Below are 14,753 nucleotides of genomic sequence, written 5' to 3' on the forward strand. Positions count from 1 at the left end.
ACTACGACGTCAATTGAGTCAATAAATCAAGTCCATCACAATTCAAACTTCATCCTGACATCCACAACTGTAGACCAGACAATCATAATGAACAATCGCATTGTCCCTCAACCGCGGCCATCGGCAGTCGGCCTCATGGGCTGAGGCTGATTCAGCCAGATCCTTCACATGAAAGCTACTCCGGACTAACTCATGAATTCCATCATCGTCAACACCAACCACCATCTCTCCGTCCTCTTCACGCTCACCTCCCCTGGGCTAGTCTAGACTCTGTCCTCCTTTCCTACGACCCTTCATCCTCAACACGGACACCCACCCTCTCCTCCCATCCTCCATTATGTCGTCGGCAACCCCCGATCCCCAGCCGAACAACCCCGCGCCGACACACACGACAGAGGCCCCAACGCCATCACAACCACCCAACCAGCCCGCCGTCCAAAACGACCCCGAAGACGATGACTCGGACTTTGACGAGCTGGACGGTGCGCAAATACACCCAATCCAATCCCTCCCCTCCAACCCGCTAATAACCACCAGAGGTCCTCGATAACTTCAAACCCAAAGCGCCTGACGCGCCCGCCCCGAAACCCGACGCCACGCCCGCTCCCGCCACGCAACCGGCCGGCGATGCCGACTTCGACGAGGAGGCCTTCATGCGACAGCTCGAAAAGGACATGGCCAGCATGATGGACCAGGCCGCCAAGGAGTCCGGCACCGCCGACAGCCACGGCTTCGAGAGCGCCGTCAACCAAGGCGCCGACGCCTTCACCAAGCAGCTCGAGGAGAGCGGCATCCCGCCTGGCGACTTTCTCAAGCAGCTGATTGCTGATGTCATCGCCGAGGGCGGGGGTGAGGGTGATGCGTCCGCCGCGGCGGCGGCGGCAGCGGCTGCCACGGGGGCATCGGCGGGCCCCTCGACGCAGGCGCCAGCGGGTGCGGCCGACGCGCCACCGGAGTCGTTTAACGACGCGATCCAGCGCACGATCAACCGCATGAAGGAGTCCGGCGACAAGGCGACGGCGGCGGCGTCGGAGGATGACATCTCGGACGACCTGGTGGCGCAGCTGCTCAAGGCGGTCGAGGCGGGAGCGTCGGCGGGGGATGATGGCGACCTCACCAAGATGTTCATGGGCATGATGGAGCAGCTGTCCAACAAGGAAATGCTGTACGAGCCCATGAAGGAGCTGGACACCAAGTTCCAGCCGTGGATCGCGGAGAACAAGGGCTCGGACAAGGTGTCGGCGGAGGATATGGCGCGGTACGAGTCGCAGGCCGTTATTGTATCTCAGATTGTCGCCAAGTTCGAGGAGCCCGGGTACACGGACGAGGACCCCAAGTGCCGGGAGTACGTGTGGGAGAAGATGCAGGAGGTGGGTTGCTAATGCCGTTATGTGTGGTCTCCAGCTAACGAGTGTCTCGCAGATGCAAGCTGCGGGCAACCCGCCAGAGGAACTCGTCGCCAATCCCTGGATGGACGACATGAAGGGGCCCGGGGGCGCCATGCCGCCGGACTGCCCACAGCAGTGATGATTTTGGAGGATCCGTTCCGATAGAGCGTTAGGTGATGCAGAGGGCAGGTCTTGACTCTTCCATTATGCTATTAGCTTGTTGGCATTTCTGTACATATACCAAGTCGATACCCTATGTACAACCGAACAATTCCCGAACCTACCCAAACGCCCGATCAACGCCAGATGCCGTAGTTCTAACCACCTATTGAGGTAGTTGTGTAAGCGTCCCTACCCACTCGACATGTCCATATCCTGACCGGCCGGCGGGACCTTATCCGCCAGATCCATAAAAATCCCCTCATACTCCTCGTCGCTAAACGAGGAGCCCTGGCCCTGGTCAGGCCGTTGCGTCGACTCCATCAGCTCCATCTCCATCGCCTGTTCCTGCGCCAGATACTCCTCCAACGCGCGAACGTCAGCTTCACTGACTACATCGAATCAGCATCAGCAATCAACCTACAACATACAAACCAACAACCCAAAACGCAACAACATACCAGAAGCATCACCCGTATCCATATCGTCCAGACCCCCCATCTCGACCGACAAAAGCCCATCCGCACGCCGCCGCATCGCCTCGCCCCACATCTTCTGCTCGGCGACATGCTCCATGAGCACGAGCTGCTCGCCGCGGGTCTCGAAGCGGCCGTTGTCGCGGTCCTGCTTGATGCGGTTGAGGAAGAGATTGCGGCGAGCGGCGCGGGCGGACGGCGACGCGGAGGCCGTGTATGTGCGCGGCGGCGCGTTCTGCAGCGGATTCGAGAGGGTGGCGTAGCGCTGGGCGTATTTTGATGATGGGGGTTTTGTCGGCGTGGTGGTAGACTGCGGGGAGAGGCGGGAGGGGGAGGGAGGCTGGTGTCGCGGTGTTTGGGCGTGCTGCGCCGTGGGGGTGTTTGATGGGGAAGAGAAGTTGAAGGTGGATGTGGAGGGGGAGCTGTTGTTGCTGGGCATGGTCGTTGGGAAGATGGGAGTCGTGCTTGTCGCGCGCGGGGAGAGCGGCGAGGACGGGAGAGGAGGGAAGTGGAACTGTTGCATCGGGAGTGCTGTGGACATAGTGGCGTTGGGTTTGGGGTGTAGGAGGGATAGGCTGCAAGCGATATGGGAGATGTAGGAAGAAGAGAAGAAGAGAGGGAGTCTGGAATAGAGAGTATAGAATCCCAGCCACGCGTAATACAAGACAAGCTGCAGCAATGCGTCGACACGCGCGATCACCTGCACGCTAGGCTGTTTGGGGATATATCACTCGCATTGATTAGTAAGTAATGTATACTTCATAACTTCTACTTGACCACAGAGGAAATGGGATATTCTCGCATGGACACTTGGATGGATGTGTAGAGGCCCTTAACGAGGCAATATGCTCAGTAAACTGGCGACTGGTGGATCATTATACTCGTTTCTTCATGGTGTTGTGTTTGAGCTAACTAGGCAAGGTTGCAACTATACTCTATACGAGTTTTCCCCGACTTCAACATCCCCTGCAGCAGCCTACGTGGTAACTCTATCTTCAATCTACGACCATGGATACACCATGGATCCTTGTTACCTGCTCTCTGCTCGCTACCTCAATCAGCGTGATACTCAGACTTAGCGGACATCAAAGCTTCGCCGAAGATGTCCAGAGCAATATACTATTTTTCTCTCCATTTCAGGCCGGGAGGGCCGTCATCGGGAGCGTTCTTTGCTTCATCCACCTGCGACTCTTGAATCTTGCCGGAGTACATGCCAGCTTAAGGATCCTCTGCCACTTTTACTCCCCATCCCCAGCATCTCACGTCGGATACGCTTTCTGGCCGTCTTTTGCGCGGCGCGCTTTTCTCCTCGGGGCAACACTGCCGCTACACTGGACACTCCTAGGGTTGACAAGCCATCGATGGCTCCACATCTTTACAACCTTTCTAGTCGGTGAATCAGTGCTGGCCGAATTTGTCGCCTTCTACAAAACCCATTCATCCGATGGTTTGACCGTCCGCAGAGACTGGCCGCGTCGTACTATGCTGGTACTGGACGCTTCCGCTACACCAGATCGGCCCACCCCTGACCATGTCGATAACGTGGACAAAGCCAATGGGCCTGGGGAAAGAAAAGAGGATGGTAACATTCCATCGTCATCTGCCTCCGATGATAATCTCTGCGATCGCATACAGCAGCTCTGGTCGACAGAAGCCGATTCAGATATCAATTTTGCCTTGCATTCGATTCCCCCGAAGTATGCTCCGACAGTAGACAAGATTCTCTCACTCCATATCCGGGCCTCCAAGTGGACGTGCGGGCATTGGCGCTGTCTCGTCTATACACTTTCACACAAGGTCCAGCGGGTTCTCCTTTTTACTTGGTATATCGAGCAAGCGTCGACTGTCTGGCTTTTTCGCGTCAGCCTACACCCAGTGACACTCCGTTTTTCCGAGAAGGTGCTAGAGAACAATGTACTGGGAGGTGTGCTCACTATGATTTACCAAATATCGCTTGTCTTGGCCTTGTTCTTCTCTGGGTTTATTCCTCCTGTATTGCTCTTTGCCCGCCTGCGCAAACTTGAATGGGTACAAAGAGCGTCCCAAGACCTTGCCGAATCTGCACCTGTCACCTATAAGGCCCTCGTCATTTTTGGCAAAAGCGTCCTGCCCAGCATCGGGGGCTTCCTTTCCGGTCGATTTCTGTTTCCCGCGGATCCGTCGCTGACAAGAGAAATCCTCTCATATGCTCTTGAGGCTGTGGTGGTTCTAGTCGTTTGCATAATTGGATACCGGCTGCTCATCCGTGCGGCCCGTTCAGACACCACCCCTGGGGGAGCTGAACCCCAGTCCCCCTCGACGCTATCACCAGAGTCAAAAATGGCCCCCCAGAGCAACAATCAGGACCCCCAGTCGCATCAAACGTCCTCTGATGACAAGAAAAACGCACCCAAAGGCGGATCCCAGTACCCTTTTCTTCGTTCTGGTTCAGGCTTCCAGATATTCCGATTAGCCATTTGGGCCCTGACCGGCATTCTTTGGGTTCTCCTTCATGATTAGAGGCGTTGGTGAACTTTTCGAACAATAATCCCAACGACTACACGGGTCAAAGGGGTTGAGTTGGTCACCATCCATCGGTGTGGCCATACTCCTTACGAAACAGGGTTGATATTAGGTTCTTAAGGGTATGACGATGGCGCATCAGGCCCACGATGATTGGTACTGCATGCATGAGGGCGGTAATATCAGCAAAGTACAATACACCGACTTTTGAAAAGCCTGTAGCTTCTCGTTACTTCATACCTACCAGCGAATGGATGCTCGCTCAGCATTACAAACCGAAGCACGCAGAGAGCCAAACTATACCCAGGCTTTCGTAGTAAAGATATCATTAAGGACAGTCATCTTCACACCTCTGGTACTCAGGTACCCACAAATGGAGCAACGGAAGGATCTGGCTGAACAGGATACCCCGCTGGAGGCTCCTTCATCTGCAGAAAGACGTCCTTCGGCACCGAATTCTCATTTATATACGCCAGCAATGCCTCGAAATCCACACACACATGCTTATTAAAGAAGTCCGGAAACGGCTGATCCCAGCCCTCGACCCAATTAAACAGTATCACATCTACAGGGCTCTGGCACTTGATGAACTGCGCCAGCAGATCCACACAATGCCCAATGTGCGCCGTATGCTGCGCGTCCGGATTGTTGCCAAACTTTGGGAAATAGTAATGCTCGTAGGAGATTTCCTTCCGGAGCATGTCGAGGCAGTGCAGGAGGTGGAAGACCTCGGTCTGGGCGAGGTAGGCGTCTGGCCCGAAGCCGAATTCATCAGGCACCCGGACGGCAAGGGAGGGATCCTTGCCCAGTTTGCGGACCTCCTCGGCTGATATAAGGATTGGGAAGACGTGGGAGCCGATGCGGTTCCACTCCGCGTCCGCTTCATCACCCTGGGGGATGCGCAGGATGGACGGTGGGGAGCCATCGTACAGTGAGCCGTTTGTAATGAGCTCCTGTCGGGGGATGTCGAATCTTTCAAATATTGGGGCTGGGGGTGTCGAGCATATTAGTCGCTTGCCTCGGTCGATCTCGAGTCTTTGCCCTAGGGCATAGGTACTTACCATAGGCTGAGGATGCTTTCCATTTATCCTGGTCGTTCAGATGTTGCAGGCAGGCCCCACTCGAGAGGGGCGACATCAGGAAGAGAACAGATCCGCATAGCATAGTAATATTGATACAGGTGAGCCAGAACGTCCAGGCGCAAGAGCGAACGTTCCATCGCCGTGAGCGTGGTCCATGATACTTGGAGCGGTGCTCTGTTGGCCTTGGGGCGAAATCGCCCGTCAGGAGACCCTTTTCCGAATCTCTCTCACTACTGGCCTCATGAGGACTGTCATCGCCAGAGTGACTATGGTTGCTTTCCGTTATGTCCTGGTCGTACATACCTACTCGACTGTGGTTTTTGTTCGAGAAGTAAATGGAACATTAAAATCCGGAGGTCAACCCCAAGACGTGATGCTATCATGCTCACGGCAACTTCCAAGACCCAATATGCCTCTGGTATGTTTTCCTTGCTGAGAAGAGTAGCCTCTGCCATGGAAATAGATAACACCTTGCTTCGAAAACAAGTCCCGACTTTCTGCATTGCACCTGCATGTCGCACCATCATGCCCAGGCAAGAGCTATCTATCATTCTGGCATTTTAAGATGGTGCCGAAGCTGAAGTCAATACTTGAACTACGGACTATGAAGCACATCATCAGCACGAATAGAGAATTAATTATTGCAGGATGGACCTGCTAAGCATGCCCGCAGGTAGGTATGAAGATCTTGGTTCTTAGACGATGTCGATTCAGGGAAAGCTCACTTGGAGGACACGGACGAAAGGCCTAAGGGTGGACATTTCTTTGTGCTGTATCTTAGCATGTCCCAGAAAAGAGAGCATATACCAGCTCTCATCAATATCTTCATAGAAACCACAGTCTGCTGGAGAAAATCAGAACACAACTAGAAGGACGGCTCCCTGTTCTTGGCCTGAACCAGCGGAGTTTCGCTGCTTTTCTGTTTCGGGCGAATATAGATGTGCGATTGCTTCTATTCGCTCTTCCAATTGATGGCCGCAGCCAGCAGATGAGGCTGCTGTTCACACTTGTCTCATCAATGATTGCGTGGTAGTGGGGAGCCTGGGATTGGCATTTTGAATTGAATCCGTAGCGGAACACGCCGGCAATCTGGGCGCACGATGTCGGGTGAGTTGGGTTCATCATTTGAGTAGACGTGGATTCGGTGTAAATAGACACTCGTAAATGGTGGCAATCGGTTGATGCGCCCTGCTGACATCTGTGTGCATCACTACTGTCCCAAAGCGTACATTGGACAGTAGGTCCTGCAAAAATCCGAGACAGTGATGGGTTGGATCAAAAAGCGGAGGCTCGGCTCCTTCCATAAGCTTCAACTATCTTCTCGATTTTTATCGAGCGAACAATGAGCTTCCGCGGTAAAGTGCCGGACTTAGCCTCCTTAGCGAGCTTAGATGTACTCTTCGCCTTGGTGATATCGTAATTATACTGAAACCAAGGTCTCAGTATCCTCAACAACCTTAAGATCTAGAGCCCGAGCCAGTCGTTCAAGATGCGGACGACACATCAGCTGCAACGAGCCAATTCATAGCGAACACGTTGATGACAGCCTTGAATTTCGGAACGTAAGGCGCCATAGTGTGCTGAAGGGGAACTGGTAGAATAGATGAGCCAGAGTCCTCAATCTCTGTGACTGCTGTGATTGTGACTGCGTCGATTGGGCTTCTGACAAGTGCCTCGGTCTCAGCGAGTTGCCTGTGGCCACTTTACGATCAGAGAGAAGAGATGTAAGTTTCTGAGGATGGTTAGCATTTGGGCCATTTTACACTGTCGTGAACATACCTCATGAGTATATAAGAGTACCTCCATCTTTATGGTAGCCGCAGACATTTTGTAGTTACGGTAATGGGTACCGTCCCATGCGCTGCCCTAGATAATGTCAAAGATTGTTAGGCTGTCCCTGCCAGGAGTTGCATGGACACTCTCATTCAGCCGTCTGCCCATAGTTTATTATATAGGCCAGGATGAAGTGGGTAGTAAAAGTGGAAGATGTCTGGAGTAGAGCAGGGATTGAAGGGCTTTAAGTAGGCACAAGTATGAAGTCTGGACTTCAGCAGGAGTTTTGTGAATGGCCATGTAACTTAGAAGTAGCTGGTGTGGAATTGAAATAAAGAGAATGATGTCTTTATCTCATGATTCTGTAGACGAATTCACACATCTCCTAGTGATGGGCCTGCTAGATAGAACCAGCCTGCTGTTCAGTAAGACTATCTGGGCGACCTCCATTGAAGGACTGCGCATAGGGTTATTCAAAGCAAAGAAGAGCTTAGATGAGCTTACATTGTACGTTGCTTCTTTGTTATGCTGTACTGGTTTCCTGATATCAAAGACTGCTAGCATATCGTGTCGATGTCGCTATCCCATCGTGCCATAGATATGGCGCTATCAGAGATAAGCCAAGATGACCCGATAAGCCCCGATCCTCCAGCCGTTATCAGTCTTAAGTGCGGGGCATCCAGCTACGGAGTAGGTATGTTTTGATGTATATAACCCAGTCCCTCCCTACTCCTCATTCCTCTCCTCTGCTCCACAACCAATCTACCACCACCATGGCCAGCCCCATCCCTCACGTCTCCAACTGGGTGAACGGCGCCTACGCCGCGCCAACACCACAACGCATCACCGTCATCAACCCCGCAACCGAATCCCCCATCGCCACGATCGACGCAACCCCCCGCGAAACCGTCGACCGCATCGTCGCCGAGGCCCACGCTGCCTTCCAGGCCGGCACATGGGCGCACGCTGACGCCTCAACACGGTCGGCAGTCCTCACCAAAGCAGCGGGGCTCCTCCGCGCGCGCATCGCCGACTTCGTCGCGCTGGAGACCGTACAAACCGGGCGGCCAATCCGCGAGATGCGCACGCAGCTGGCGCGCGTGCCGGAATGGCTGGAGTACTTTGCAGGCGTGGCGCGCACGCACGAGGGCCGCGTGCCGCCGTTCAAGGGGCCCGTGGTGAACACGCTGACGCGGCAGCCGCTGGGGGTGGTGGCGCAGATCACGCCGTACAACCACCCGCTGCTGATCGCGGTGAAGAAGCTGGCGCCGGCGCTGGCGGCGGGCAACACGGTGGTTGGTGAAGGCGTCGGAGGCGCGCCGCCACTGTCCGGTGCTGCGGCTGGGCGCGGCTGTTCCAGGAGGCCGGGACTGCCGGACGGGGTGCTCCCAGATTGTCTCCAGGCTTCGGCGCGGACACGGGGCGGTTCCTGTGCGAGAGCGCGCGCCTCGCCAAGATCGACCTCACCGGCGGCATGGAGACGTACCAGGCGATTGCGCCGATCGCCGCGGCCAACATGGTGCCCGTGACGGCGGAGCTGGGCGGCAAGGCGCCCGTGTGTCTGTTCCCGAGTCTGGAGATCGATCTGGCGGTCAAGGCGGCGCTGTTCGCGGCCTTCATTGCCAGCGGGCAGACCTGCGTCACGGGCAGCCGGCTGCTGGTGCATGCGGACATGTACGAGGCGTTCCGGGAGGCGCTGGAGCGGCGCGTGCGGGCGCTGCGGATCGGCGATCCGACGGACGAGCGCACGCAGATCGGGGCGGTGATCTCGCGCGCGGCGGTGGAGCGCTGCGCGGCGTTCGTGGCGCGTGCGGTGCAGGACGGCGGACGGTTGGTGTGTGGCGGGCGGACGACGACGAATGCCGCCGGACGGGGGTTCTTCTTTGAGCCGACAATCGTGGAGACGCGCGCGGATGCGGAGCTGGCCTGCAGCGAGGTATTTGGGCCGGTGATTGCGCTGGTAAAGTGTGCGTCGGAGGAGGAGATTGTGGCGATTGCGAATGGGACGTCGTATGCGCTGGGGGCGTCGGTGTGGACTAACGATTTCGCCCAGGCGCATCGGGTGGCCGCGCGCATTGAGGCGGGCATTGTGTGGGTGAATGGGCATCACCTGAATGATCCGTCGTCGCCGTGGGGTGGCTTCAAGGAGAGCGGTGTGGGAAAGGAGAATGGCCTCGAGGCGTATGAGAGCTACACGAAGGTCAAGAGTACGGTGTTTAACTATGGCGTTGCGCCGGTGTGGTTTGATGACGAGCCGACGAATGCGCGGTATGGTTGAGGATGTCACAGCATGCATGATGTATTGCTATCTCCAGTATACTCCAACGGAGCTCTATATCACAGATCACACACGAGATCAAACTCATCGTCGTAGGGGAATGTCGTCTGCGCCAGCGTCCCGGCGATTGTATTCGACGCGGACTCCTCGCTGGTGGTGGTCTGGCGCATGGCGTGGTCTACTCTCTGCGTGGAAGAGTTGACGGCCATGCACTTGGCTACACTGGTCAGCGTGCATTGAGCACCGGGGAGAGCGCACTGACTGAGTTGATCCTGGCAGTCCTGGAGCGAGAAGGACGCCGAGCTGTCGGTGTTTGCGATCTGATAGAGGATGAGAACGAGCCACCGACATAGAGCGATCAACGCACCAATTGACAGGAATTGAACTGATTATTGCAGCTGGAGACAGTCAGCTTCGGTCGATCCAGACATCAGGAGGCTGTACCTTCTCTCCGCCGCCGAGGCATAGTCCGTCTGTAGACGAGGTCAGCATCCAACTGCACTCCCGCGATGCCAACATACAAACGTATCACCGTCCACGCCATACGGTCTCTCCGCATTGCCCGTGTCGGTAATCTAGATCTCACGCGCATTAGCCTGGACCTTCCGTGCCTCGGTCTCGACAATCGTTCTATCTCAAACACCGGCAGGTGACGAGTCACAATCCGATTCCAGAGACGAACGCACTCACCGCAGGCACCGAACCGCCCAGCGACCCCGTGAACGCCTAAACCCATCAGCCCGATCCGACCAGGCGACCCTGGTTGCTCATGTTGACTATACATACCTGGCGTTTGACCATTGCCGGCGCGTAGACTATCCCTAACGGGTCGGAAAACGCTGAGCCGCGCGGCGCGATCGAGATCACCAGAAGGATCAGATAGGGGATGGCGGTGACGAACATCGCGGGTGGTGGTTGGAGCGAGCTGAAGTGAGACCGATAGTTACTATAGACCATCAGGCCCTGAAATCAGGGTCTCCAAGACAACATGGTTGTGATTAGTTAGTTACTCAATGGAGTATGACGCGCGGGGAAGATCCAGTCTGACACGGCACACCCCGGTCTGGTGTTGTTGCAGCCCAAACATCGATTCGCCCTCGTGCAGCAACGTGTTGCGATCGGCCGCCTGAGGCTTAGACACGGGATCCTGCTTCTATTTCTGCTGTTTTCTCTGCGTCGGTGTCTACTACTCCGTATGGAAAGGATCGATGAGCATATTTTCTGTCACATTAAATACATACATACGGGTAAAGCTTTTGCTGCATCGGCCGGCGGCCGACGTCAAGAAGAAAGGAAAAAGACAGTGAGACAGAAAATATACAGCTCACAGGATCCGTCGGTGGAATCAGACGCTTCGAGTAGGGGAATCAAAAGATGGCAAACCAACCATAAATGCCAGAACAAAATCGCTAGTAAAAGGAGCGTGATCTCGATGAAGGAATGACAGGCGTTCTATCAACATGCAGCAAAACATGCCAGAGCAGCGTAACAGAGAGTAATAAAAAATCAACAAGAATTGGAAAACCCGAAGTCCTGACCCACCAGCGCCAATAAAACAACTGCGTGATATTCGTACAGATCTACAGCCTACCGAATGATGCCCTTTCCGTGGCGGGACGGTGCACCGCAGAAGGCTTCATTCATGGACGGCCTTAGAAGTTCGAGGCAGCATTGACGGGTCCCGGGTTATGGTACTGGTCCAGGGTGCTGCGGAACGGGGTGCCTTGGGCCGGGCTGGGGGCCTTCTCCCGCATACCGCTGCCCACTGCAGTACCACTCATGAGATCGGCGGAATCGTCCTGGTCGAGAGCGTTGCGCTTACGCACATGCATTCTCCAGGCGACCACGGCGATGGCACCAATCAGAATGGCACCACCAACACCCACGACGACACCGATCACGATCTTCTTCTCACTGGAGGAGAGGCCCGAGCTGCCGGAGTTGTCGGCCTTTCCGTTGAGGGAAGGAGACTCGGTTGCGGAAGCGTCAGTCGCAGAGCTGGTCATAGTGGTCTGAACAGGAGTTCCGCTGATGGTATGAACGGTAGTGATGGTCTTGACGGTGGGCTTCTGGGTTTCCGAGGCGGAGGTGGTTGCGGGGGCGTCGGTCGTCGTCGGCTGCGTGTCCGCGCTCGTGGTGGTCGCTTTGGTGGTGGTGGAAGAAGTCGTTGTCGGCTCAGCTGTGGTCTTCTGGGAAGTTGTCGTGGGCTCAGACGTAGTAGTGGATGTACTGCTGGTCGTCGAGGTCGACTCCGAGGAGGTAGTGGACTCCGAGGTCGTTGAGGATTCCGTTGTCGAAACAGGAATGCCTACCGCAGAGGTCACATCGGTGACAGCAGAACTCTGCCCCGAGACCACGGCCGCGAGGGACAGGGAGTAGAGGAGGAAGGAAAGCGAAGCGATACGCATGATGGCGATACGGATGGTGAGGTTTGAATGTCACCGGGTGAGTATGTCGGGATGGGCGATGGAGATAAATTTTTTCGAACGCTCGATGATGATGACTCTGATGAGACTGAGGGGCGATCAGGTCGGGTGGGCTGACTTGATGACTTCGTCTCACTCGCGATCCTGGCGACCCTTTATGTCAGAGTGTTGCTGGATGGTTGTTGATAGGAGGATGTCCTGTTCTATTTGTTGAGAGTTAAGGGAGCGAGCGACGAAACAACGGTAGTGACAGGAAACGAGAGGAGGATGGATAGAACGAGGGTTGGATGGAAACGAGTGGAAGAGAAGGAAAAAGGGTTGACAATGGAGTGACAGCGCAGGAGGAGAAGAAAAGACCCGTGACTGGTGTGGTCGGGGCCAGAGGGGCGTGATTTTTCTTTTACTTTTTTTCTATGTACGCCCCTGGAGCACCGCTGATTCGATCGCGGCTGGCAGTGGGCGCGCACTAGCGATACGCTAACGTCTCTGTGGCCAGTCATTGCCTGTCGGCTGAAACACTTGGGTCCACTCTTTTCCCCTTTTGGTAAGTTTCTTGCGGAGGATGTGAGACACGCCAGTCTGCTAACTCCTTCGTGCTCCTCTCGACGGCGTCCTTAAAATGTCCTATGTAATTCTGCTCATTTAACCGGGCCAGGTAATTATCCCATACTCCGTACTCTGTATGCACAATTTTGCATCCCGCTGGAGTGTGCTATTTTAAGATCGGTACCACGGAACCGCCGATGATGAACCACGGCCGTCTCCAGTATTTATTTGTTGACTTTATGTAAGTGGATCAGACACAACATTCACAGAAGATTTGTACAACCCTAACACCACTATGCACCCTCCTGTACTGTAGACACGAATGTTTTTGCATCATAAGTTACCCTAAACGCAGGGTCTCCATACCAAGCATCTAGGTACTTAGGTACTAGGTACAGTAAATACTCCTTAGATACCTGGGTATCACCCCGAGACAACCTGACACATACAATCCATACCCTCGATCCGCCAAATTCCACCGGCCCTTGACGCCGACTGCCCCTTCTCCCTGTGGTGCCGCGCGCTTCCGCGTAATCACCGTGACATCCGCTGCAGACAAAGCCTCAACCGGCGGTCTCCTGCATTCCCTCCCCTGACAGGTCCTTAACGATCCCCACGACCCCCATCCTGTCGTGCCGGTACTGCCGATGAAACGCCGTTTCGTGGGCCACCGTCGGAGATGACCCGGACGAGACTAGTCTGGCCACGAACCAGTCTATTGAGTAAGGTATCTTTGTTAGTATGTCGTCCGGATGCTTCCATCAGAGCGGACGAGTGCAACGTTGCCTGCCATCACGACCCCTGGGTGAACAATCTTGGGTGCATGTGGCAACGAAGGGGAGTCGGGCCTAGAACCGCCTCGAACGCTATCGTGCCAAGAAATCGCAATGATCTCGATCTGTCGATCGCTCTTCATTATCGGTCTTCGGCATCAATGATGACATCGCCAGACCTATGTATTATCACAATGATTTCACAATCTAGACACGGGTGCAAACCAATCTAACATTCAGCAACCCAGTCTCAATTTCCACATGGCTGCGTGCAATTCGGAATTTGCCGATTGTGCATGAGAGAAATGACATTTCGCCCCAGTTCCGTGATATCAACCGGCCGTCGTTCCTGTGGACAGGTCGGTTATGCGGATGTGTTCCTACCGGTGCGCGATCGGCATAGGATCCCATCGCATTGTCGACATCCCCATAGATAGCAAGCGCGACGTTCAATCAGTCGTGCAGTGAACCCGACTTCTCTCGGAGCCTTCCGGCTATCCCGGCATACAATGACCTTGCGCTACCTCTCTATGTTGGACCCTTCTCACTGATTAACAATGTCGTGGGAGAGGCACTCGGATCCGTTGAACTAGTTGTTTAGATCATGATGGCCATATCGCTCTTGGCGTGTCCTAGCCATTATGTCACCGTTTGACCCTGGAACTATTACGCAGCACCAACGCAACCTGAGCTGAGTTGCTGCGAGATCCTCTTGATAGTACTGGTGGATTGGACTCGTTCATTGAAGCTTGCGCTCTAGCGCACTTGTTAAACCCACCTTTCTAGCAAGGTTCGTGTTGATACAAACGTGCCATACAATGGTGTATCTTCAACAGTGTAGAGTTTTAGCTTATGCGTTAGTAGTATAAGGCACTGTAGCCGTATAGTGCAGCGAAACAAGAAACGAACCTACCTTAAGCCGTATGGCAAATAACTGTGGTCGGATATCTTCGGCATATGTCCGCAAAGTGCGCGGGGCAGTGTCTGGGGAAGTATTAGGGCAGCCTCTACTTGAGGCTCTGCACTTGTCTTCCGTTATTATTGGTGTGCTTAGACCTCTAGGATATGTTGTGTGGTTATATATCATGTTGAAACGCAGTAAAGTGGTTTACCAATGTCTTGGTGTATATCATATGGCCAAAATATATCAACTGGTGTATATATATTTGTTCCAAATTTGCACGTGGGCTGGCAAAGTATGCCCTTTCACATATTTAAATACCCACCGTCTTACAGGGCCATCAAAGAAGGTGCCTGACAAACATTTATGCTAATTCTACCAATTTTGAGGTCCATGATGAGCTCAGATGATCTCCAAATCTCTCCAACTGCATTCCAATGCCTGCAAGA

At 54.5% G+C, this 14,753-nt stretch overlaps 5 protein-coding genes across 5 annotated transcripts; 2 read left to right on the forward strand and 3 right to left on the reverse strand.

Moving 5' to 3' along the window:
• Nucleotides 1–337: 337 nt before the first annotated feature.
• Nucleotides 338–1,527, forward strand: pex19 (putative peroxisomal membrane protein receptor Pex19; the record flags this gene model as incomplete). The annotated part of the gene is made up of 3 exons (XM_001213797.1): nt 338–482; nt 538–1,370; nt 1,405–1,527. The coding sequence occupies 3 exons, from the start codon at nt 338–340 to the stop codon at nt 1,525–1,527; spliced, it is 1,101 nt and encodes a 366-aa protein (XP_001213797.1).
• Nucleotides 1,528–1,967: 440 nt separating this feature from the next.
• On the reverse strand, nt 1,968–2,564 carry ATEG_04620 (uncharacterized protein; the record flags this gene model as incomplete). Its single annotated transcript, XM_001213798.1, has 1 exon — nt 1,968–2,564. One exon carries the CDS (start codon nt 2,562–2,564, stop codon nt 1,968–1,970), a length of 597 nt encoding a protein of 198 aa, XP_001213798.1.
• A 2,320-nt stretch (nt 2,565–4,884) lies between these two features.
• On the reverse strand, nt 4,885–5,908 carry ATEG_04621 (oxidase ustYa family protein; the record flags this gene model as incomplete). The annotated part of the gene is made up of 2 exons (XM_001213799.1): nt 4,885–5,513; nt 5,587–5,908. 2 exons carry the CDS (start codon nt 5,906–5,908, stop codon nt 4,885–4,887), a joined length of 951 nt encoding a protein of 316 aa, XP_001213799.1.
• A 2,245-nt stretch (nt 5,909–8,153) lies between these two features.
• On the forward strand, nt 8,154–9,658 carry ATEG_04622 (uncharacterized protein; the record flags this gene model as incomplete). The annotated part of the gene is made up of 2 exons (XM_001213800.1): nt 8,154–8,675; nt 8,861–9,658. The coding sequence occupies 2 exons, from the start codon at nt 8,154–8,156 to the stop codon at nt 9,656–9,658; spliced, it is 1,320 nt and encodes a 439-aa protein (XP_001213800.1).
• Nucleotides 9,659–11,310: 1,652 nt separating this feature from the next.
• midA (putative cell wall protein) lies at nt 11,311–12,066 on the reverse strand (the record flags this gene model as incomplete). Its single annotated transcript, XM_001213801.1, has 1 exon — nt 11,311–12,066. The coding sequence occupies one exon, from the start codon at nt 12,064–12,066 to the stop codon at nt 11,311–11,313; it is 756 nt and encodes a 251-aa protein (XP_001213801.1).
• Between the last annotated feature and the right edge of the window lie 2,687 nt (nt 12,067–14,753).

Source organism: Aspergillus terreus, genomic scaffold (genome assembly GCF_000149615.1).
Source record: "Aspergillus terreus NIH2624 scaffold_6 genomic scaffold, whole genome shotgun sequence".
In the NCBI taxonomy this organism is placed as follows: domain Eukaryota; kingdom Fungi; phylum Ascomycota; class Eurotiomycetes; order Eurotiales; family Aspergillaceae; genus Aspergillus; species Aspergillus terreus.